Genomic DNA, 25558 nt, shown 5'->3' with positions numbered 1-25558 from the left:
CGCCTACTCCAGTGCATACTTCCTACCAGGGTGGATAAAAATCAATTTTTTTTTAAAAATCGGATATTTTTTATTTAAATCGGATATTTTTGATAGGTTTTGAAGAAAAAACTTTATCTAAAGATTGTTTTAATTAAGATACATTATAGCTCAAAGCTATCTCATCATGGAATAGGGATTATAAATTCTAATTCTATAGTATGAGACAATATAGTCATGTAATGTTTAAGAAAAGTTTTGTAAATGAGTTCCAATAGTTCATGGATTGGGGACCCAATCTTATGGAGTGTCAGGGGCTTCTGTATAGATTATTTAGGTTAATCTTTCTATCTACCCAATGGGACTCAATGCTCAGTCTAGAAGATACCATCAGAGATGCTTAGTTTTGCAGTCCTCAAACTGTGGATTTGTGTCTTCAGATATAACATGCTTGTTAACAGAACTATTAACTAGGGTTTGTAACCTGTCCTTTAAATCGGCTTCTGTATCCAACGACTAGAAGATAGCTATGTAACGCCAATATTTAAAAAGGGCTCTAGAGGTGATCCCGGCAACTACAGACCGGTAAGTCTAACGCCAATACCGGGCAAATTAGTCGAAACAATAGTAAAGAATAAAATTGTCAGACACATAGAAGAACATAAATTGTTTGGCAAAAGTCAACATGGTTTCTGTAAAGGGAAATCGTGTCTTACTAATCTATTAGAGTTCTTTGAAGGGGTCAACAAACATGTGGACAAGGGGGATCCAGTGGACATAATGTACTTAGATTTCCAGAAAGCCTTTGACAAGGTCCCTCACTAAAGGCTCTTAAGTAAATTAAGTTGTCATGGGATAAAAGGGAAAGTCCTTTCATGGATTGAGAACTCGTTAAAAGACAGGGAACAAAGGGTAGGAATTAATGGTAAATTCTCAGAATGGAGAGGGGTAACTAGTGGTGTTCCCCAAAGGTCAGTCCTAGGACCAATCCTATTCAACTTATTCATAAATGATCTGGAGAAAGGGGTAAAAAGTGAGGTGGCAAAGTTTGCAGATGATACTAAACTGCTCAAGATAGTTAAGACCAAAGCAGACTGTGAAGAACTTCAAAAAGATCTCACAAAACTAAGTGATTGGGCAACAAAATGGCAAATGAAATTTAATGTGGATAAATGTAAAGTAATGCACATTGGAAAAAATAACCCCAACTATACATACAATATGATGGGGGCTAATTTAGCTACAACGAATCAGGAAAAAGATCTTGGAGTCATCGTGGATAGTTCTCTGAAGATGTCCACGCAGTGTGCAGAGGCGGTCAAAAAAGCAAACAGGATGTTAGGAATCATTAAAAAGGGGATAGAGAATAAGACGGAGAATATATTATTGCCCTTATGTAAATCGATGGTACACCCACATCTTGAATACTGCGTACAGATGTGGTCTCCTCATTTCAAAAAAGATATACTGGCACTAGAAAAGTTTCAGAGAAGGGCAACTAAAATGATTAGGGGTTTGGAACAGGTCCCATATGAGGAGAGATTAAAGAAGCTAGGACTTTTCAGCTTGGAAAAGAGGAGACTAAGGGGGGATATGATAGAGGTATATAAAATCATGAGTGATGTGAAGAAAGTAGATAAGGAAAAGTTATTTACTTATTCCCATAATACAAGAACTAGGGGTCACCAAATGACATTAATAGGCAGCAGGTTTAAAACAAATAAAAGGAAGTTCTTCTTCACACAGCGCACAGTCAACTTGTGGAACTCTTTACCGGAGAAGGTTGTGAAGGCTAGGACTATAACAGTGTTTAAAAGAGAACTGGATAAATTCATGGAGGTTAAGTCCATTAATGGCTATTAGCCAAGATGGGTAAGAAATGGTGTCCCTAGTCTCTGTTTGTCAGAGGGTGGAGATGGATGGCAGGAGAGAGATCATTACCTGTTAGGTTCACTCCCTCTGGGGCACCTGGCATTGGCCACTGTCGGTAGACAGGATACTGGGCTGGATGGACCTTTGGTCTGACCCAGTACGGCCGTTCTTATGTTCTAACAGCAAAAATGTTTTTAAATAAATAATGTAGAGGTGGGAAATAACAGACCTCAACCCTATTGTCCCTGTGCAAATTTGTGTTCACAGAGTCAATCCCTTACCTCTCTCTAAAAGTGCAAAGTTTCAAAAAGTTCAATGAATAGATTGTTGGTGACAGAATAGATCTGGACAAGGAGAAGAAGGCTGGAGATAAATGGGAGAAGGGAGGGACAGTCAGTAGAAACAAAAGTGAACTGTTTGAGCAGCATATTCCAGAAGTCTTGAGGTCTTTCTGAGTGTAGCCTTCATCGATTTGAGATCTATCATACCATTCTCTCACTAGATGGGAAAAACTATAATGGCAGCAGGCCATGAAAGAGACCCAGTTTGGGAATAAGAACCATTCAAGAAATATATGTTTGCTGATTATGTTTTAAAGAAAGTCACACCAGTGAACTGGTGGAAGTCACGTAAGCACTTGGATTCAGAGACTGTTGAAGTGATAATCTCACTTTTAACAGCAGTCGCTTCTTCTGCCCATGTAGAAAGAATATTTTCTTCCTTTGGACTAATTCATTCCAAATTGAGAAATCATTTGGGACTTGAAAAAGCAGGAAAGCTTGTTTTTCTTTTCCAGATTATGAACAAACAGGAAAATGAAAGTGAAGACGACTGAGCTGCAGAAGCAAATATCTTAAGTTTCTCATGTTGACCTAGCTGACGTAGTCAATTTAATTTTTTTAAATTATTTAACTATTTCAGTTAAAAACAATTTTAAGAAAAACAAACCTGATTTTCAAAAACTTGACTGTTTAACTAAATTCAAACATTTATATACTTGTTTTGTTAAAATATTATGTTTGCTGTTGAAGAAAAAACTCCAGAATACATAACGTTGTTGTTTTAGTTAAATAAAACAATGTAAATGTCTGTCTGGTGATGTTCTCCTCCGAATACATCATGGCAAGAAAATCCTCCAAATATTAATGATTAACCTGTTGAACTGGAGATAGTTCACCACCCAATCACTTCATAAATATCTGCTTCAATTACCTTTGGTAAATGAAATAACCAAACAATCATTCATTTTCTGATATAGCTGTAAAACAAATCTGAAAAGTTTTCCAAATAAATCACTTTAAAAATGTATAGTGTGTACCTTCTAAAAATGAAACCTACATCTATCTCTGAGTTATGAAGAATATGTATTAAGGTTATAACAACCAACAAGAATGCACTTTTATGTAGAAATCCATGATTAAATTGAGTCCTTCTGACTAGTGATTTAAATCAAATCCACCCTGCTTCCTACACTAAAGGTACTGTAGATAAGATGAGTTGGAGTGTGTCCGAAACGTATCTTAAAGTTTAGCCAGTTGGTCATGTCTGCAAATGAAAACTGTCCCCTCTTTTTGATGCTCCTCCCTTGACTCTCCCTTATCTGCTTCCTTATTCATCATTTTTCTTTTTGTTCTATTTGCAGAGAGGCATAGTATCTATGTAGGTATTTTACATACACACACACACGTGTATATGCATGTATAAAATTATCATAAAATATATAATACATAATGACTCATGAATATAGGGTATAATGACTTCATGTGTCCCTTTGGGAAGGACAGAATATCTCCTTCACAACAGAATGCAGCTCCTGTTTCTTGCCCTGCAGAACTGCAGGATATGGTTTTGCTCCCCTCCCCCTACTAAAAAGACTGACATATATGCTTAACTTTATACATGGGAGAAGTTCCATTGAAGTATGTGGGGCTAGTCATGTACATGTAAGTTAAGCATGTAGTGTTGTTTGTGAATCTTTGCCGGGCCAAAGCCTTGAAAGCTGTGAAGGTAATACATGCACTTGTGTGAAGCTAATAAGCATGTGAAAAATTATGGAAGCTTGTGATAAAAGGCAGTCAAGCAAGAAATAAATTGATTATGTGCCTTTAACTTGCACAGTTGGATTCATGATAACTAAGGCATCTGGCTTTACAGGCAAAGGGATATAAAATACCTTTCATAAAATGTTTAAGAACTCACTAAAACATTCCTAGAATAGTTTGTTTTGTAATACACATGGCAAATTCAGAATACAAGAGGCTGTATTTGCAGTGACCTCCGTAACTCACTGATTTGTCACTCATGAGTAATGGATCCATCCCAAACTCCTGCTAACCCTTTACAGCCCAGTGAGCCATCATGTATACCATTTAGACATATGCCAAGAAATCTGTAAATTGTTGATGTAAATTTATCCTAAACTGTATCTTAACTTCTCCAGCCACCAGCAGCCTTTAGTGGGTAATATGTTTATACTGCTGGCCAAACCCACCCTGAAAGGCTGTAGCTCATTAGCTTTGGGTGTTGCATTTATGTTCAATACTATGGTGACAGGAGCTTTACAAATAGATAGAGCAGATGGGCAGAAGACATGGTCAGATTGGTTAGGTGAGTTTCAAGACATTTCTAATTTAAGATTTTGTCATGAATTTTTGTAAAAGTTATAGAAAATTAGAAAAAAATAGGATTTATCACAATATTGTTAAAATATAACCTATCAGTGCATGAAATAGGACAAATATCAATACAAATCTTTAAGGAATCTAATATTAACATTTCACCTAAACAATATTTTTGAAGCAACATTCTTTCATGCTTATACATCACATGATTCAGTGATAAAAGAAATATTTTTAATGCTGAAGGCTAGTTTTAACTGCAGCCATAGGGTCTTCTTTAAAACCAGATATTCAGTGCTACAATTGTAGGTGATGTTCATTACCTTTATAAAAAACAAAAAACACTTTGATGTAGATCACTGGGTATAGGTAACAGAATAACATAATAATAATAATCAAAAGCAAAGGTAACAAGTGAGCACCTGATAGCCCCAGGAAAAGCAAACTATTGCACTGAGAAATGAGGGAAGAGATGACAAATTGCTAAAACAACACTTGTTTAGAAGAGGAAAGGAGAGGAGGGCAGTCCTTGCCCTGAAAATGTGCCACAGACAGTGGCTGGAAGTATGTTAGCCTAAAGGATCTGCAAGGAAATGTGGGCCAAACCGCAGAGATCTCATTACACCCATGAATAATATCTGTCCCTACGTTTGTCTTTCAGTTGCTCTCTCATCTAGGTTGTCCCTTGACCCCGCTGCGCACATATGAAATTTGCAGGAGTAGTTAATGTTTAAACTTTCAGCATCAATTTACACTGCCAGTTTGCTCTGTATGTTATAACGCTTTCCTATGGGAACATGACACAGAGGCTTTTCCCTAATTTCACCTACATCTGCCTCTGGGTATGCACTGAACTCCATCGTATCTTGTTGGCACAGGGGAGCTGCCAGTAGTTACGCAGAAGAACATGGAAGAGACGTGCCATGTAGCCACCATTCCCCTCCGAATGCCACCGCATTTGAACAATCACTAATGCAATTTTGTTCCCCTCCCTGATGCGCAAGGGAGAGGAGCATAAAAATTGTCAACTTGTTGCCTTAGGGACTGATCCAGCTCCCCAGATAATGGGAGTTTTTTCCATTGACTTTAACAGGAGTTAGATAGTCATAGAATAATGTCAGCCATTTACTTTCAATAGTAGAAAGTTACTAGCATAACTTTTAAACTGTCCTAAAACAAACAGCAAGGCAGCTCTAAATTTGCCAGATGTTTATTTGCTGTTCAGGTGTTGGTTTTGGTTGCATAATCTAATTATAAACCTGAAAGTTATGAATTGATAGTGAGGAACTTGTCAAGTTTTAAACCTTACTGAAGTTTTGAAAAGTATGTACAAATGTCCCTGGCAGAGGGCATCCTTGTTTAATAGGATACAGTATTCTCCTCCTCTCAGAGTCCGAATGCACATGTGACACTTTGAATTGGTATGGACTGGACTGCATTTTGTTTGAAATAAATTTAATTCACTTATTTGTATTATTGATAGGATATTTGTGCACCAAGAAATATGTAGCTTTTCATTGTTTTCCATAGCTGGTTATAGTGGTGGACCTTGAAAACTTGCCATATACCTTAATTAAATAAGTATTTGCAATTAGATAAACTCAGTATTTGATATATTCAAGGTATTTCCTATAGTAAGTATAGGGAAATACTGTACAAAGGAATAGTATAGATAGCAAGGTAACCTCCATCTTAAGTAAAATTGGCAAGTGGATAAGGGGCAAAGGGCCACTGTTCCAGTTCGGAGCCTGATCCATCAAGGTAATGAGCACTAACAAATAATAGAGAGGAAAAATGCTACAGTGATAGGGTATGATAATCAGGTTCAATTCCCTGTTACCTTGAGCAAGTCACAATCTCTCTGAGCCTCAGTTCCCCATCTATAAAAGGGGGATAATAGCACTTACTTACATCACAGGCGTGCTGTAAGAGTAAATACATAAAAAGATTATAAGATACTCAGATACTACAGTAAAGCCAGAGTCTTGTAAACACTTAATGTAGATAGGTGTTGAGCATCAACATGCTATTCAGACTGGGAGTTGACACTAGCATTTTGGTTGAGGCACTCCGCAACATGCAGAATTGTTTCCTACCTAATAACAAAGTCCTGGAACTTCTTTCTGAGAATTTCTAGACTTACACAGCTTTAATTCATGCATATGCATCAGACTTTTTCTATTTCACCTAATTGCACAATTTTACTGTTGCATTTGCACATGAGTTGAATTTGCTTATGCCGCCACCCATAAACTGCCTCTATTATAGGCAAATTCAGCAAACAGACAAAGCTTCAGGTATACACATGACTACCTTAGCAACAATGGGCAAATGATATGATAGCTGTCCTGTGAACCAGAGCAAAACACCTGTTCAAGTTAAGACAACATGAACAGGGGAAAATGTTAAACTTTTTTTTTTTTTTTTAATCTCTGGATGTTGCCATGGGCATCCAGCCCACTGGTTAATACTTTAAAATCACTCAAATGAGAAAAGATGTCATAGAAAATAGTTGTATGTAACAGTCTCTCATTTTCATAAACTCTTAAGATGTCTGTCATATAAATTAACTCAGATCACCTGAGTCCTAAAACTCAATATTACAAGGTTTGATTGCCAGTAATAAACTCCGCTTTGGCTGGTCAGAGCCTTTGATCTGACACTTGCCATTATTAACATTGTAACATTTTCTGTACTTATATTTTCCACTTGATTTGCATAAAATTCATCCTCCTTACTTCATGAAAAAGCCTGCTGTCGCTTTAAAAAAAATGGAGTTGAAAACTTAAATAGAGTTTATGTGGCATCAGCCTGAAAAGAGATTTGAATATACAAAACCCACTACTTTTGGTTTGCTAAATTTAAACCTCCCTTCCACACCTGTTTGCAGCCTAGGGGTAAAATATTTATTTATATTTTTAGCAGTGGATTATTTGTTCTTGAGAGGTTTTTTTAGGTGAGCAAACTTACACGTATAAAGGACCACACTTCAAATAACAGTATTACTGATTTGATGGGTTTAAAGTATTTTAGGTACCAAGTAATGTAACAATTAATCTGTAGATGATGGGATGATTGTTTTTCAGGTTATCATTAATCTCCCACCAAAGGATGTGCTTATCTGCAATTCTGTCACTTGGTGCTCATAAATAAAAATTTAAAAAAATTATTTACAACATGGATATACAAACTCTTCTGGAATTCATGCAAGACAGTCTTTCTAGAATCCATGGTCATCATTAAAAATTAAACAGGTCAATTCTTGACCACATTTTTTCCATTTAAAATTAGCTAGTGAGTAGCATGCCCCAAATATGCTCAGAATGTGTGATCTTTGCACTTTGCCATAAATTGTTCCTGCGTTCATATTGCCATTTACAAGCAGTTCATAAAGTCTAAACACATTATTATAAGTCCAATACCCACCTTAACACACAGGTGAGCTAGATTGGTTTTCAGCAATGAATTTGTCAGTGCTTGGCTGAGGCCTAAAGCCTTGGCAAGAGCTGGCACCTAGTCTGCCAGTGTCACACTCTGTAGTGCCATATTAAAAAAAAAGGTAAATGTGTGTAAGTGTAAGCCAGGAAACCACTCACCCTCCTCTAAGTAAGCTATTCTCTGGTTCTAAACATTAAATAAAGCCTCAATCCAGCAAAGGATTTAGGCAGTAGTCCCATTGACTTCAATAAGGAAAATCACTTTACAAATTAAGCACATGCTCAACTACTGTGCTAAATCAGGGCCTAGTGGTGTAGCCCCTGAATGCATGTTCCTCTATATATTTTTTTCTGGGGCTTGCATTATTCTTTGCAAAATCACAGTACTATTTATTTCACTTCAAGACCTTTGTGTGCCTTCTAGGAAAAACAAGCAAACAAACAACAAGCCACTTGCATTCTCAGTTTGAATTTATGAAATCATTGCAATACCTTTAAACAATGATTCATAATGTCTGTAGGTCTGCCTTTTGTTTGTGTGTCCTGGGATTCTGCATAGCACCCCATATTCTGTGGGGTTCACACAGGCACAGAACCACACAAAGCACATTGCAGGACTAGGACTCTAAAGCCTTACATTTCATTTTCAGTTACAGGAAAAATCTGTATCCTAAATGTTCTGACAGCCTCGGGAACATTAGATTAAAGAGGGGGAAGGGAAGGATTAAAAGGGGTTTAGTGTCGGGTCAATAAAATCAAAGACATAAACTTAGAAGGAAATCAGCGGCCTGGGGTTTTCAAAATTAGGAGCAACTCCCCCAAGCCAAGGAGAGAAAGGGCGCTGCCCTCAGGTCAGAGGTCACTCTCACCCTGTGCCCAGGTGTGCCTCTGCCTGGGATCTACCCCAGCTAACCCCCAGCAGCTGCCTCCCACTGTGACGTGATTCCCCCCACCCCAGGGTGCCCCCTCAGGCTCTATGGCCAGGTCCCCGCCCCAGGGTGCCCCCTCCAGCTCTATGGCCAGGTCCCCACCCCAGGGTGCCCCCTCCAGCTCTATGGCCAGGTCCCCACCCCAGGGTGTCCCCTCAGTGAACCCCTCCCACAGGGACACTCCCCAAGGAGCCCCGCCCCCATCCACTACCCCGGGAAGCCGAGCCGAGCCGCGCCCCACCCCACCACGCCCTATCAGCGGCCGAGCTTTGCGATCGCTCCGCCCCCTTTTTGTTGCCAAGACACAAGCCCCGCCCACCCCTCTCTCCCGCCCTCCAGCTCCCCACGCGCTCGGAAGGTGGCGCTGCGCAACGGACTCGCCACTTGAACGGCTCCTCCCATCGCCCAAGGTGATTGGCCACCAAAGGCTGCCCGTCAAACCAAGCTTGAGTCCGCCCACGGGAGCGGTGACGTGTTTCAGTATCGCCCCGGAAACAAAACGGAGGCCGGGCGTGAGCGTCGCCCGTGCTGTGCGTCATGAACGGGGTGTGGGGTGAGTTCATCTGCTCTGGGGGAGTCCAACCGTGCAGCGGAGGGAGGGGGAAGAGCCCGAGCCCAAGCCTGCAGCGCGGGGGGAGAAGAAGAGTCGAGTCCGCTCCTTAAGCGGGGGCGGGGCGGCAGAGCAGGGTGATGTGAAGCTGGGGGGGGGAGGGGAAGAGTCCAAGCCTACAGCGGGGGCGGGAGGGAAGGGGAAGAGTCCAAGGCTGCATGGGGGGGAGGGGTTCAGCCTGAGGGGCTGTCAGACCAGCTCCAGTGGGGCCTGCCCCTCAGCAGTGTCAGGGTGGGTGGGTGGGACTCAGCGCTGGGTGGGGGGATGGGTCTTGGGGGGGGCTGTGGCTGGCCCTGTGGGTAGGTGCCTCTGAACTCACTGGCCTTCCACGGCGTGGGTGTGCCCAGGCTGCTGGTGGGATATGGGCCATGTGCACTCCTGGCCCTCGGGCCACCAGGACTGTTGGGACATGAGTCCCGCCATGGTTCTCTGGCAGCCAGCAGGGGGGGCTGTGTCAGGAGCCTCTGTGTACCTGCCTTGCCATCTCCAGGCCAGGACTACCCCATGGCCTCAAGCCCTCCTACACCTGGAGCCCCCACCTCCTGTCTCCTCCCCAAGTCCCTCTCCATACTAGAGGCTTCCCCTCTGAACCACACCAGAACAAGCCCACGTTGCTCTCCCACTACCTGCCCTGATAAGCAAAGCAACCACTTGATCTTACTGCCACAGGTTGACCTGCCCCTCTCCTCCCCCTCTGTATTTACCTTCCCTTAGGCATTGTTGGCATGAATATTTCTACCTAAAACAACCCACCATTGGTACTATCACCGGCACCAACCAGTGAGATCAGGTGACTGCTGGGTCCTTGGCACCTTACTTACCATTGCAGCTAGTCCTGCAGGATTAGACAACATGGATCAAGCCCTAAGGCTCAGTCTGTGCTAGCAGTCCCACTGTTGCCTCCTTGGTGGAGCTGCACCAGTGGCATCAGGGCTAGGGAATAAAGTCTAATGAAACAGCCTTAGGGCCTGCTGCTTCAAATACTTACTGCCAGGTGTAGCCCTAGTACCTCATTGTTACCCTACAGATAATAAGCATTAAACCTAGTAATAAGGATTTGAAGAATCAGCACCTTAGATAATAAAATGTTTTAGGGTAGGGATTTTGTGTGTGAGAAGAGATCAGTGCCTATTGTGTTGCCTGAGACATCCCATATAAATAATAAATCATAAATATAAAGTGTGTTAGATGTTTTTGGTGCTACATAAATAACTTACAATAATAAATCACATAGTACAAGTTCTTAAATTAATTTCTGCATGCAGCTAAGGTACTACAACAGACTTGAAAGTATGGAACAGATCCTGAAGTCTATGCAAGTCTCATCATGGAACTCATTGGGAGCAAAATCAAGTCTCTCATGACTGAGTCAGAAAGTGGTTCTGGCTGTCTTAGGGATATCATGCGTTGATTAGGAACTTGGTTGTCTAGCTAATAACACTTTGGAATCTTTCTAAATGAGTTAATAATAGAAAAGTGTATAAGTGAAACTTAATGCCCCATTTAATAAACCTAAATATTCTCTTGGTGTAAACCCTGTAGAAGACAGGAGTAGGAGAAACAAATATTAGATACTGTTGGTTCCTGTCACAAAAGGCTGTCTTGTAAAAACTCAGATTTCAAAATAACACTCAGCCCACAATACAATACAGACGCTCCCCGGGTTACGCAAACCTGACTTACGGAAAAAGTTCTGAAAGTTCCGTAAGCTGCTTTTTTTGTGTGTGTGTGTGTGTGTGTGTGTGTGTGTGTGTGTGTGTGTGTGTGTAATTTTGTCGGAGATACATTCCTGACTTATGCAAAATTTGACTTACATAAGGCGTTCCAAAACGGAACACTTGCGTAAGTCGGGGAGCTTCTGTAATAGGGAATTCAACTATTTGATCAACTGTGGCATTGAATCAGAGTGACACATTGTAACAGGTGCTAAAAGTAGTCTCTTTCATAACTCACATTGAATGAGAGCTAGGATTTAATTTCAAAGAATATGTTAATATTTTATGTTTTGTCCATTTTTGCAGATTTGCATTAAGTGGAGAGTTCTAACTGTAATTGGGTAATTACTACTGAAAGTAGCAAGATGGCAGCAAACCCTCCAGGTCAAGGTAATTTTTAAATTAGGTATTCTTGTTTATATCTATTCAACTGCAGACACTTTGCTTTTGTTTTATTCATTCATTTTTCAGGTGTGTTTAAGGAGAAAATTTAGAGGTGATGTTCTGTTCCCATTGAAGTCATTGGGACCAGGATTTCATCCTATAAGTATAATTTAAGGGAAAACAATTTCTGCCATTTTTTGAAGCAGGAATCCAGTTTCCAAAATTGTAGATTAGAAAACAAGCAAGATCTCAATAGGACTCGATTCCCTTTTTTGTTTTAACTTTTTTTAAGGGGGGGGGGGAAGGGGTACGAGAAATACAAAACTACTAATTATACTGGGAGCAAAGAGTTAGTGCATGTCTCTTTAAACTCAGATCCCAAAAGAAAACAAATGAGACTTTACAGTGATGTAGTATTTTTTTTAAGTTCCAATTATTTTGCTATTCTCAGCGGCTCTTGTACACTGAATTTGGCTCTTGGTTGCCAAGCTGTGCATCTGGGAGCATACTGAAGGTCCAAAGAGCACAGTTCTGCAAGTGAGAACAAAAGATGAGAGGAGATCTTAGCCATCAAGAATAGATAACAAGAGCTCGAGACCATAAAGAAACACAAAACAAAGTAATGCTAACTATTTTTTTAAAGCTTGTTTATATTATGACAACTGTTGTATATTTAAATTTGTCTAAGTGCCAATTTAGTACCCAAAGAAAAATCTGGCTTATTTTAACATGTTACCATGGCAAAAATTGAAATTAAAAGAACAGCGACAGGAGGCAAAAAATAGTGTGCTTGGTTATTGGGAAATACTGGTTTGTTGAACACAGTGATCCCAATGTGGTTTAAAAAGTATGGCCCCAATTCCAAGTTGTCCTGTGTGGGTAGAGTCCCATGAGCAGCCCCCTGCACTGAGCGTCTTCCAGGGTCGTGGCCTGTGCCCCCAAACCTGTAAACCCTAGCACACAAGTAACTGTACACCTAAATGCAGTGGGGCTACTCTCCCACGTAAGTGTTTGCAATACCAGACTTTTAAATACAGAAGTTGCTTCACCTGTCACTGAAGTACCGCCACCGCTGAAGTGGAACATAGGACTTGTTTATAAGCCCAGACCAATATTGGACATGAAAGAAAGAGATTGTTGTATCAAATAGATGGATTTGGGGGTGGGGGGCAGATGCGGTGATTTGGAGAAGAAAGTACTTACAAAAAGCTTTGTGGAATTCTGCACCAAAAAAAAAAAAAAGATGGCGGGACAGTCCCATTGACTTCAAATGGGATTCAGCTTTGCAGGATTTGGTCTCAAACACCATCCCTTGTAAATACATGATAAACCTTGGTTTTGGCTGTAAAAATCAGTTTAACTCCACATTACAGAGACTAACAAATATTCCAGTGCTGAATTTAGAGCTTCACTTCTAAAGATTTGAATACAAATGTACAAGTCTGACCCACACGATTTCTTCTTCCTCCTCCCCCAAAGTTTAGGTAGCTTAAAATTAAATAATTGCAGTTTTCCTTTCTAAGTTATATTTCTCAAGTACTCCCTTAAGAATCACTCAAGGGGCTGAATATTTATTTTATAGTATAAAGATTATAAACAAAAGTATTCAAAAAACCCTCTTAAAACTTTAAAGAACCAAAAGGTAAATGGGCAAAAGAACAGGACTCTAAGACAAAAAGAAGAAATGGGGAGTCAGAAGGATTCAGCAATGATCTCCTAGTTCTGCCTAGCCAAAGAGTACTAGCCTAGGTGCAGACTGATAGACACACTTAGCTCATGCATCACTTGTTGTTATCGGGCTTGCTGAATAGCACCAATATTGGTGCTATTCAGGGAATTTATTCTTTGATGCCTTGCTTCCTAATTAAAAGCACAAGATTAAGGACTTCACTTCACACCCATTCTGCTTAATTTTTGAACAGGTAACTTATTCAGACTTACCAAAAGAAACACACACGCACACGCATACGTTATATAAGTAAACATCGTCTTGTATATTTTTGCTCCAAGCAATTGAGCAAACATTTTTTTAAAGATATTTTATCAGCAGTTTAACTCCATGTCCTTACAGCTGTGAACTCAAACTATAAATGTTAAGGTTTTGCTAAACAGGTTTATTTTAGTTTCATCGGAACACATTATAAAAGCACTTCTTTATTGGAGTTCCAAAGGTGAGATGTGTAGGAGGACTGCAAAGCCAAATAGGACTCTGAATAAAAGCCTTACTTTGGGGCTTTTATATCATGGAGCACTTATAAATTTCCTCTAATAAAGAAAAGGAAAAGCTTTTAGTGTGGTGTACAGTGTCCTCAGGAAGTGTTTACAGACCACTGTGGTGCACTTGGAAAATAAGCTTTTAAAGCAAGAAATAAACTGAGTGCTTGGCAATAAATGGTAATACATTCTTAACCATTTGTTACATGTATTAATAGGACTGGTGCTGCTGATGATGATATACTCATGCACAAAGCTGGGAACAAAGAAGGTATCTGTCTTGTGCGACAGCATCATAGGTTTTATTCTACACGTGACCTTCCTGGAAGCATTAGTGTGATGGTAGCACTATCTGAGAAAGTACTCTTCCTCTAGGCCCCCCTTCAGAGAAATGGAAGAAATACGTTCTGCCTATTTTTCTCTCACAGGGCTAAATTCCCCCAGCTGACCTGCACAACAGAGCTCTGCAATTTAACATAAGATAAACTTTTGAGGCACTGATGTTGGCCCAAAAGTGTAATTTTCTATGTGCCGTTATTCTCCCTCTGTTAGGTGCTCTTGTATGTCTTCTAGCTGCTATTTATTCACTTTAAGTAGTACCGATTTTTGGTTAAACATTTTATCTTTCATGCTGACAAAGCCTCATATAGAGGGTGCAGGGATCGGTTTAAAAATGAGTGTGTTAGCCAAGTGCAGTCTTATGAAACTTGTGAATCATTAATTCACCTTAAGCCACAATACAGTGTAAAAAGAAAATTGTACTCTTACTTTGGATGATGTAATCAAGAGGGAGTCATCTAGCAATTGTACAACTCTTCAGAGATCCAAATGCAAAACCTCGCCCTTGAGGGCATTAGTAGATTTGACATTCCCTGGAGGATTTTGCATCCATAACCTAATGAACAAATTATATTCATCTGTATATGTGGTCATAGTCATGAGGGACAGATAAAATATTAATAATCCTTTAATAATTCAAGTGTAATTTAATGAGTTACTAATATTCATTTTGCTTAACTGCTGCAGAACATATGTGAGACCATAGAATGTAAATTACCACCAAAAAATTGTGTAATAGTCTGCTATATTGTATTTTGCAATTGCAGTAGTCACAATTGCCATATGAAAAATGGTGGAGTAATTACTTACAGATTGCTTAGAAACCCAAAATATGTTGCATAAGTTGTTAGGATTCTGCTATTTCAGATATTTCCTCATAAAATGAAGATCACCATTATGATGATGATTTTGTATTTTGATAGAGAAATTACTTTGAAACGTATTCTGAATTGAGCAGACAGAACGAGCAGTGTGGTGGTGGTATATTTTTAAATGCACTGAGACTAAGTGTACAATATGTATTTACATCTGGGTTCAAGGTGTGGCTCTGTTCTGAAAAGTGGTCCAAAAAGTGGCATTATGAGTTTCATTGTTTCTCAGTGATTTTCAGTTCACATGTGCTTAGATTACAAGTAAAAAGATTCTTCCAGCTGCCAAGCCTGCTATCTCAACCTCACCTTTTAAAGTCAAGATTCCCCCCCAACCCCATTGCATAGCCTCATCAGTAGGGGAAACATGGTTTTGTGGGCCAAATTAGGCCATCAGTCACATTTATACAATCTGTAACTTGGTGTTCAAGCCTGGTAAGTCTTATGAGGGGAATCTTCATAGGTCATTGCTTTTATTGTTTCAGATTTTCTTGTAAAATATCCTTGGGGTAGGGGTCATGTTCGCTCTAGGAGAAGAAAAGGCATTGGGGAAGCAGGAGATAGTTTGTAAAGAAATCCATGCTGCTTTCTCTTGCTTTGGGGCCCAAAGTCCAGAATTCCATGAACATGAATTCTCCCCTTGTGTAAGCTAAGCCCTCTAGGGCATCAATTTCGCTAAACTGTGCTTTTTGCTTCTCTGAAGTGGATTCTCATGCAATTCAAGGTATGTTCCACACTTGTTTTGCATATGAAAAATCACATTGACGCAAGTAGGTTTTCAGCTCACCCCCTGAGTACAGATCATGGCACTTGAAGTTACAGAAGCCAAACTTTAAAAGGGCAGATTTGAGCTGTAAATATCTTGTCCTGAGTTTTAGAGCCAGCTCTGCCATTGACTCGTTATGTGGCTTTGGGCAAATCATTTCATCTCACCATCCCTGTCAGCAAAAGAGGAATAATACTTCTTGCCCATCTACATAACAGGGATGTTCTGAGGTTAAATTTTGGTAAAGTGTAGACATTCTAAGTGCTATTAGAAGGAAACTACTGGATTAGTGAAGGTGTGAATTGAAAATTCTTCATTAGAAGAATTCTTAGTCTAAAGCCATTTGCATTTGTATGTTTAAATCAGGCCCTTAGTGACAGTGGTAATATGCTTCTTTGTATAACCACATTTTGGTATAGGAATTGTATAAAGGCAGAACAGAGGAATTAAAAACATTACAATTGCAGCATGGGATTTTTCTAGCTTCTTCAGTTGGTCTTTAATGAAGTGCTTTTAAGCAAGACTGTCTTCCTCTTAAGTATTGCCAGATCTGATAAGAATGGATTTACTGAAGATGCCAGTTTCTCTCTAAATAGGACCTTTTTCCTGTGATTTTGTATAAATGTTTGGGTATTTTCCCCCACAGAACACTCTTCAATTACATGAATACTGTTAATCAGATTACTTACAGTTAAAATTATAATTACTGAATCAAATTGCTTAATGGACAGCAGCCTTGCCAATGCTTTATTCCTCCCTTTTTGCTGTGCCTGACTATATAATTTCAGAGCAAACAATCACTTTATGCTTTAGTATTGGGGAGATGGGGAAAGAGAAGAGGTAGTGGAAGGACAAAGATCCCTGATGTTCCCCTGTAGTGTTTCCAATATATAATACTACCTTCCACTGTGGCAAGTATGTTGCTAATCATACTTAATTCATAATCCTTTTCAGACATTTGGATTGCAGTTTAAAATAGCTTATTTTTATCCTACATCTCTAAAACTATTGAAGCATATAACCGGTTTCATGATAAAAACAAGATTAATTGGGGGTGCAAAACTGTTTGGAAAACCATTCACAGAGAGTAGTTATCAGTGGTTCACAGTCATGCTGGAAGGGCATAACAAGTGGGGTTCCGCAGGGATCAGTTCTGGGTCCGATTCTGTTAATCAGTGATTTAGATAATGATATAGAGAGTACATTTATAACATTTGCGGACGATACCAAGCTGGGAGGGGTTGCAAGTGCTTTGGAGGATAGGATTAAAATTCAAAATGATCTGGACAAACTGGAGAAATGGTCTGAAGTAAATAAGATGAAATTCAATAAGGACAAATGCAAAGTACTCCATTTAGGAAGGAACAATCAGTTGCACACATACAAAATGGGAAACTACTGCTTAGGAAGGAGTACTGCGGAAAGGGATCTGGGGGTCATAGTGGACCACAAGCTAAATATGAGTCAACAGTGTAACACTGTTGCAAAAAAAAAAAAAAGCAAACATTATTCTGGGATGTATTAGCAGGAGTGTTGTAAGCAAGACTTGAGAAGTAATTCTTCCGCTCTACTCAGGCCTCAACTGGTGTCCAGTTCTGGGCGCCACATTTCAGAAAAGATGTGGACAAATTGGAGAAAATCCAGAGAGGAGCAACAAAAATTATTAAAGGTCTAGAAAACATGACCTATGAGGAAAGATTGAAAAAATTGTTTGTTCAGTCTGGGAAAAGAGAAGACCAAGGGGATATGATAACACTTTTCAAGTACATAAAAGGTGGTTACAAGGAAGAGGGAGAAGAATTGTTCTTAACCCTGAGGGTAGGACAAGAAGCAATGGGCTTAAATTGCAGCAAAGGAGGTTTAGGTTGGACATTAGGAAAAACTTCCTAACTGTCAGGATGGTTAAGCACTGGAATAAATTGCCTAGAGAGATTGTGGAATCTCCCTCGTTGGAGATTTTAAAGAGCAGGTTAGACAAACACCTGTCAGGAATGGCCTAGGTAATACTTAGTCCTGCCATAAGTGCAGGGGACTGAACTAGATAACCTCTCGAGGTCCCTTCCAGTCCTATGATTCCATTAATTTATATAACCAGCATAATGTAAATCTTAGCTAAAAATACCAATTAAAAATGTGTCCCTCATTTACCCCATCTGGTGCTCTGATGTTCAAGTATGCATTTGGTCCATGTATTTTAAGAAAGATCAGATTGCAGTGGGGGTGGTTCTCTATACAAAGTCTGCCTCCATTCCACTGACCAGATCTAGTGTGTTCACTTGTAAACATGTGGCTAAAGACTGCCTGGAGTAGATAGGCTGTTGACATTTTGAATTTAGCTCAGGGCTTGTGTAATATGTAGAGGTACTTAAAATGTCCCTGGGATGGTACTGATATCGCAAATATCTAAGATCAGAGTGCAAAAATTACAGCTGTTTTCCTCTCCCGAGGTTCAGCTGTCCCAGAGCAGGGGCAACTGAGTCATCTAGACAGATGCAACAGAGTGCTGTGGCACCTTTAAGACTAACAGATGTATTGGAGCGTAAGCTTTTGTGGGTGAATAGCCACTTCGTCAGATGCATGTTTCCCTCCTTACTCATTCTGTCACCTGAAACCATCCCTTGCGCCTAAGATTCCTTTCTGCTCCCTAAGAACATTTAATGAACCAAGCAAGGGCAAAACATTTTTAGATCTATACAGTAGAACTTAACTGCAATATTCTGATTACCAGTCACGCCAGAACTCCCTGACTTCAGTGAGAGGTTATGGCGGTGTAGAGAAAGCAGGATACTTGCGTCTGAGCTAGACTAGATGGATCGGAAAGGAGAATTTTGTCATATGTCTAATTTTAGAGCAAATAGGCCTGATCATTTACTCATTATTCAAGTAAAACTCTCATTATAGTTCATGAGTTCTCCCTGACTCTGGTATAAAGAATCCTGCCCTATGAATGCATTCATTCATTCTTGTCATGCTTTAAAATTGTATGTCCATTCACAAAAAAAAAAGATAAATTTAATTTGTATTCTGACACTATCAAAAAGCCAAATATTTAACGGATACACATCTTGGCTATAGCTGTAAAACTGGTTCCTGAAGAAAACCTAACTAGAGATGATAGCTAATATATTTTAAAATATATTAATATGTATGATATCTTTAGGAAGCCATGTCATGTTATAAAATGAGGAGAGGAAAAATAAAACCTGTTTATTAATAGCCTTTCAGATTGGTGCAAAGCTTTGAAGATTAGTATATTCATCATAATGTCATACTGTGCAGGGACTTTAATTCCATAAGGTTATAGGTGCCCCATGTAAAAAGGCAAATCTAATATTTTTCTGATTCTTACCAGGTTTTCAGAATAAAAATAGGGTTGCAATCTTGGCAGAACTAGACAAGGAGAAGAGAAAATTACTTATGCAAAACCAGTCTTCCACAAATCACCCTGGAGCCAGGTACTTTATGTTCATATACCTGTTTGGACAATATTTGATTTTCTTTGATGTACAAGTGTGTTCTTTCCTTACAGGTAATCATCTGTAGATCTAAACAAAAAACATATTAGAATTGTGTGCTGCATGTCCCCATTAACCAGTGCAAGAATGTTGATTGTATTTGTTTCTGGATTCTGAATCTTGACCTACATGCTTTCCGCTTAAGAGAGAGAAATAGGGGTGCTTCACAACTGCTAAGCAAGCCCTCTTAAAGGAGCATGCTCCCAGAAAATGTTAATTGGGCTAATATGCTATTTCTTGTGCTTCAAAATTTACCCTTTTAAATCTAGATAGCACAACAATATCTTCCCCTAATAAAATAAGTGAAAATAGTATTCTATTCCAGTTTTTTTAAAGAAGTGCAGGTTAGTGTTTGTTATAAATCCTTCTGTTCAGAGGGTCACTACTTAGCTCCAAGTATTCACATAGGTCTTAACAAGAGAACTGCTACTTCTAGAGATTTTTTTCCCCCCCTCCAGTCAGTAGAAGTGTTTAGCATGAAGCAATTCTGATTGTCCTTAATGGGAGCTGCCGGGTGATGAGCTCTTTTAAAAATCTGGCACTTTAGACATTACAGGTCCTATCCGACTCCCATCAAAATCAGTGTGAGCTGGATTGGGCTCTATATTAAAAAAAAAAAAAAAAAATTAAGGAAAGGTAATATTTTGTTTGGACTCATGTCTCAATGATTATTTTTTCAAATTGAAGCCTAAATTATTATTTGTTGCTCACAGATATCTGAGCAATCATTTTATATTCTGTAGCTTATTAACCCTTTAGCAAAAAAGGGCCTTCATCTGAGTTCTGTATCAATAGGAAACCTTTTTCCTATATGCAGAGTTCTGCAGCCATTCTGCCAAACATCTGATCTTCCCATCATGAAGAATATGGACCCATGGTTAGTGCTATTGTTTTATCACATATATTGTTTCATCACAAATACTATTTTAGGAGAGTCACTGGGTGGCAATGGTGAAAAGGGCAAAAGCTATAGTTAAGAAACTGAATGTCAAATGACTCTGGCATGACACCAGTGGATTTCGATTGACATCAGTGGAGTTACACCAAGAAAAGTGAGATCAGAATCGGGCTCCAAGTCTGTTAGGCTTCTGGGTTTAGTGTGGCAACATTTGGTATTCTCAGCAAAATGGTTCACAATTGCTATTGCATTTTCTCACTTGCACATTAAAAAAAAATATATATATACAAAATGTCAAGTCATGGATTTAAAAACAAAATCCCAAATCCATAGAAAATCCTGGACTCCATTATACCCATGACCCAACATGACAAAAATGCAGCTTTTCTTACGGATGCTCCATTATACCGTCCTCGTCTTTATTACAGCGTTGCACTTGCAAGATCTTCCCTTAACAAGGATTTCCGGGATCATGCCGAGCAGCAGCACATCGCAGCACAGCAAAAAGCAGCGTTACAGGTGAGTGTCCGGATCCTCTCTGTGGTTTTACTTCTGGTTTTTAACCCAGGCAGAGAACAACCTTGTATCTACAGAGCTTAGAGAAAGTCTCCTTAGAAGGGGTTCCTCTGAAAGATTTTTCTATATTTGGCAACATAAATGAAATTCCAACCCCTCCATCATGACTGCAGCAGGCCTCCAATTCCTTATTTCCATGATACACTATCAGTAGGTTGGTCTGCGCTACCAAATTGCTATTACCCCATTACATTGTTGTAAAACTATGTAAAAAGCCCCCAAATGCTAGCAGCACAAATGAACTCGAGGCAAAATTCTAGCTGGCATCACAATAAAAAAAGCAGCGGTGGAGAGAAGTTAGAGATCTCTGGCCTCATCACTTTGGCAGTGGGAAGTAGCAAGGGGGCTTGGGGCTTTGACTAACCTGACCTTATAGGAACACTTGGTACTCCAAGAAAGCATGCACATGGTGCCCTGTGCCTTTTTTAGATAGCTCTGACTTAAGTACACTGACAGGTTTGGCCCTTTGGGGTGTCACCTGATGTGCTGGGGTACCACTGAGTCAGACTATTCTGCCAGCCTGGGTTCCCTTTACTTGGCCTTGCTAGGTTAGGCTCACAAGCCTCTTCCAGCCAAGCACAGAGGCAGGGTCACACCCAGCTGCACAGAGAGAGATCTGCTCTGGAACGATTCAGCTTTAGAGGCTTGCCCCAACCCTCTGTGCCCACTCCCTTTAAGGGGTACAAAAAGAGAAGACTGAGAGGGGACATGATAGCAGTTTTCAGGTATCTAAAAGGGTGTCATAAGGAGGAGGGAGAAAATTTGTTCACCTTAGCCTCTAAGGATAGAACAAGAAGCAATGGGCTTAAACTGCAGCAAGGGAGGTTTAGGTTGGACATTAGGAAAAAGTTCCTGTCAGGGTGGTTAAACACTGGAATAAACTGCCCAGGGAGGTTGTGGAATCTCCATCTCTGGAGATATTTAAGAGTAGGTTAGATAAATGTCTATCCGGGATGGTCTAGACAGTATTTGGTCCTGCCATCAGGGCAGGGGACTGGACTCGATGACCTCTCAAGATCCCTTCCAGTCCTAGAATCTATGAAACCCAAAGGTTTTATGAAATTCACCCCCTCCCTCGATGCGGAGGGAGATATGCAGAACTCCTTGCCCACCCAGTTAGAAATCATATAAACTGGGTTGTGTTATAAACAAGAAAGTAGTTTATTAACTACAAAAGGTGACTTTTAAGTGAATATAAGAGGTAAATCTGCTTTGTTCTGTCTCTGACCAAATAAAGCAAAATACACAAGCTAAGCTCACTGTACTTAAGAAAGGTTACGAAATGTAAATTCTCACCCTAAATGTTATTTTAGGCAGGTTGCAAAGTTTCTGTAGTTGAGTTCCAGTTATATTCCTTTTCAGACTGGACCTCTGTCTCAGACTGGACTCCCGCCTGGCCTTCCCTTCAGGTGGCTTTAGCAGTTTTTCTTCGTGCGCAGACAGGCCATAGAGAGGAGGAGTCCCATTTGCCTTCCTCCCCATCCTTAAATAGGATTTACATAAGACAGGAATCCTTTGTTTCCCAAACTTGACTCCCCTTCCCTTCCAGTGGAAGGTTACAAGAATTCCTAGGTAATGTTTAGTATCAGGTGACAAGACCACCTGACTCTGTAGTATCACAGCGTCCATGAGTCACTGGCAGTATGGAGTGTCCACAGGAAGGCCAACCTATTCACAGTCTATTGTCCTCGCTGATGGGCCGTTATCGCTGTCTGGCTTTTCCATTGTTGTACCTGAAGTGTTAGCAGTGGGCATCGCCCAAAATAGCATAGTTGAAATACAGATACGTAGTCAATATTCCTAACTTCAGATACAGAAATGATACAGGCATACAAATTGGATAATCACATTGAGTAAATTATAACCTTTCCAATGATGTCTTGCAAGACCCACTTTGCATAAGGTACATCTCAGTTATTCATTCATATCATAAACATATTTTCATAAAGAATATGGAGTGAAACATCACATACATAACAAGCACAATCAAGAGTGGGGATCTATACTGACAGTTCTTGGCATATGGTTTGTGACTCATTTGGTTCCCACAGACCAATAGAGGTCCCAAATCAATGGGAGCAGGAGTGGGTCCCCAATTGGAATCCCAGTGGGATATTAGAAGCAGACTAATTCATCTGTTTGGAAGTTTGATACCAAAGCTTATGAGCAGGCTCAGACAAATGTAAAATAAATGCAAAACATGAAGTTTAAACTCTGAATTATTATGGAGCTGGCGGGGGTTTAATGATTTAAACAAGTGTTTTTTCCTCTTTCCAGCATGCACATGCACATTCTTCAGGATATTTCATAACCCAAGACTCTGCATTTGGAAATCTTATTCTTCCTGTCTTACCTCGACTAGAGTCGGAATGAGGGATGTTATTTCTCAGAATGAAGGAGATGAATATGTTGTCCATTGTCGAAACTGCCATCTTTCAGAACTACTTTATATGATTTGGAAAACAGATTGTGAGCTGTTCAAAAAAAAAAAAAAGTTGTTTTTTAAACATTTGACCTTTTTATTTTAAAAAAAGCTTGTTTCATTCTGGATTCATATGCTTGTCTTCCCTGGTTGAGTCTGGCTTCACCTGAGAAGAGGTGCTGTAGATTATTATGTACTTAATTTCTTTTGTCAGCTCAGTCAGAGTAATACTGTTTGCCTGACATATCATTCCTACATCTTATTTTTCTGATTTCCTCTCTTCTTTCATTCAGTTGGAAGGAAGGACGCCCCTCCCAGAATTTGAGAGGTTTGTTCTAATCTGCATTTCTAAAGTATCTGTCATAGTATCTATGTACTGTACTTGACCTTAATGAAAGCAGACAAAGTCATCTTTGTCTATCCTAAGACAAACATGGATTCACTAGATAGATCAGTCACTTTCATTCGCTCTGTGCAGGAACGTTATTAGTGCACCCTAATGTTTTTTATGTTAATCTTTGTAACAGTATCCTGGTTTCCCAGGTAGTTAGAGATACTATGTGCCATTGTCTCAGTTTGAGTATATAAAACCTAATTATTAACCTTGTGAACAAATAATCTTGTTTGTGTGTAATTATCCTCCTCTTTCCTAGTGATATGGGGTAAAAATTCCCAAAGCATTTAAGTCCCATGAAACTTATCATAAGTTACTTGGGCACTTTTGAAAATGTTACCCATAAAAGTTCAAGTTCTGCCCTCGAATTCAAAATGTCACGCTTTTAGGGTTTTGTTATTCTTTCAGTGCCTTTGAAAGTGTGTGTTTGTGCTGCTCAAGTCAAAGTTTAGATTCTGTCTCTGTAAATTCTTTTCCAGGCTCATTTCAGTTCTGGCATCCCATTTCAGCACTAGGCTGAAGCTTGGCATACGAAGTCTATTGGTTGGATAAATTATTTTGGAAGCCGAACAATACTGGAATAAAGACACTTATTTTGGAATAGAGTTTGCAAAATACTGGTATAGCTTTATCGGTATAGTTATACGGCCATAGTTCTGCTGGTCAGTTTTCCCATGTAGACCAACCCTGGGATATTGGTGCCAAGGAGCTTTTATATAAAGTAGTGAAGATCTGGGCTTGGAATCTGCTGGTACACTCCCATACACTATACCGGTGTCTATCTTATTCTCCGAAATCTGTTTACATTTATTTATTTATTTTAAATGAAAGTCACTAACTATTGTGGGTGTAAAGAAAACTACAAAAATGTGACCTGAATATAAGTGATGCAGAGGTGAGTGTGCAGGGAGCTGGGACCAATAGCTTAGAACTGCTCTATTCATCTCAGGGAGGGGTTAACTCAAGTGCTCCAGTGATGATGATTTAAATCTCAATGTGGTTTCATTTTTCATGTATGAGAAAGAAGAGGGAGAGTCACTGATCTGCACAGTGTGCAGTGAATGCCGCCTCAAATTGGTGCCACAAGAATGTGGTGTCTAAGAAATACCATTTTTCATTTATCACCGTGAAGAAGGAGCCTAGCCAAGGAACATAGCACAAGCAGTGGGCATATTGAAGTCCCAGCAAAGTGAGACGATGCTCCAGGAGCCCAGTGGAACTCAGCTGTACAGTCATATTTTGACTAGCTGCACAATCTACCATGAGCAGAATCTCAATTTGATAACTCAAATGTGTGGGGTTTATTTTAAGGGTAAAACTTGGAAGAATATCCCCCTTTTCCACCCCCACCCCAAACACGTGTCTCATTCCTGGTGATGGCTATTATGTGATTATCTTTAAAACTTGCTTTACTTTACAAATTAAAACTTCCAGCTCCTGTTCTACAACATGAGCCAAATGGCTGTGGGTATTTTGAAAAAGTTGACATGCATGAATCTCAGTGTGCAGAAGAGCAAATATTTCACCACAAATGCTCAAAATGTAGAATCTTATTTAAATGGCAACTACCAGGCACAAATATCCAGGATTCAGAAATGTAAAACAAGGAGGTGGATTTTAGCTTTATAGTATCAAAGGGGTAGCCGTGTTAGTCTGGATCTGTAAAAGCAGCAAAGAGTCCTGTGACACCTTATAGACTAACAGACGTATAGGAACATGAGCTTTCGTGGGTGAATACCCACTTCTTCAGATGCATGTGGAAGCTCATGCTCCTATACGTCTGTTAGTCTATAAGGTGCCACAGGACTCCTTGCTAACAGACGTATAGGAGCATGAGCTTCCACATGCATCTGAAGAAGTGGGTATTCACCCACGAAAGCTCATGTTCCTATACGTCTGTTAGTCTATAAGATGCCACAGGACTCCTTGCTGCTTTAGCTTTATAGTTAGGAGTGGGGTTTTGGGGAGGGGAGGGGAGGGGAGGGTTGGCCTGCCCCAGCAACCAGCTTCTCACTAGAAAA

The 25558-nt window shown here is 39.8% G+C and overlaps 2 protein-coding genes across 11 annotated transcripts in view; one reads left to right on the top strand and one right to left on the bottom strand.

The window, feature by feature from the left end:
* SNX30 (sorting nexin family member 30) overlaps nt 1-25558 on the bottom strand; it is a 582715-nt gene that overhangs the window by 78639 nt on the left and 478518 nt on the right. The window lies entirely within an intron of this gene.
* On the top strand, nt 9250-24138 carry INIP (INTS3 and NABP interacting protein). 10 transcript variants are annotated; one of them, XM_024109976.3, is made up of 8 exons: nt 9278-9388; nt 11467-11550; nt 11996-12163; nt 13977-14029; nt 19085-19187; nt 20065-20124; nt 20574-20664; nt 22999-24138. In XM_024109976.3, the coding sequence occupies exons 4-8, from the start codon at nt 14005-14007 to the stop codon at nt 23092-23094; spliced, it is 375 nt and encodes a 124-aa protein (XP_023965744.1). In that variant the 5' UTR covers nt 9278-9388; nt 11467-11550; nt 11996-12163; nt 13977-14004; the 3' UTR covers nt 23095-24138. The 10 variants fall into 10 exon arrangements, with proteins under 10 accessions (XP_005292218.1, XP_005292221.1, XP_042706322.1 ...); XM_065549736.1 differs by having other exon boundaries at nt 9379-9522; XM_042850388.2 differs by lacking the exon at nt 20065-20124 and having other exon boundaries at nt 9259-9388; nt 22999-23758.

This window comes from Chrysemys picta, chromosome 6, assembly GCF_011386835.1.
Source record: "Chrysemys picta bellii isolate R12L10 chromosome 6, ASM1138683v2, whole genome shotgun sequence".
Lineage (NCBI taxonomy): Eukaryota > Metazoa > Chordata > Testudines > Emydidae > Chrysemys > Chrysemys picta.
Note: the sequence above shows the minus strand (reverse complement) of the source record. Positions and strands in the feature narration are given on the sequence as shown.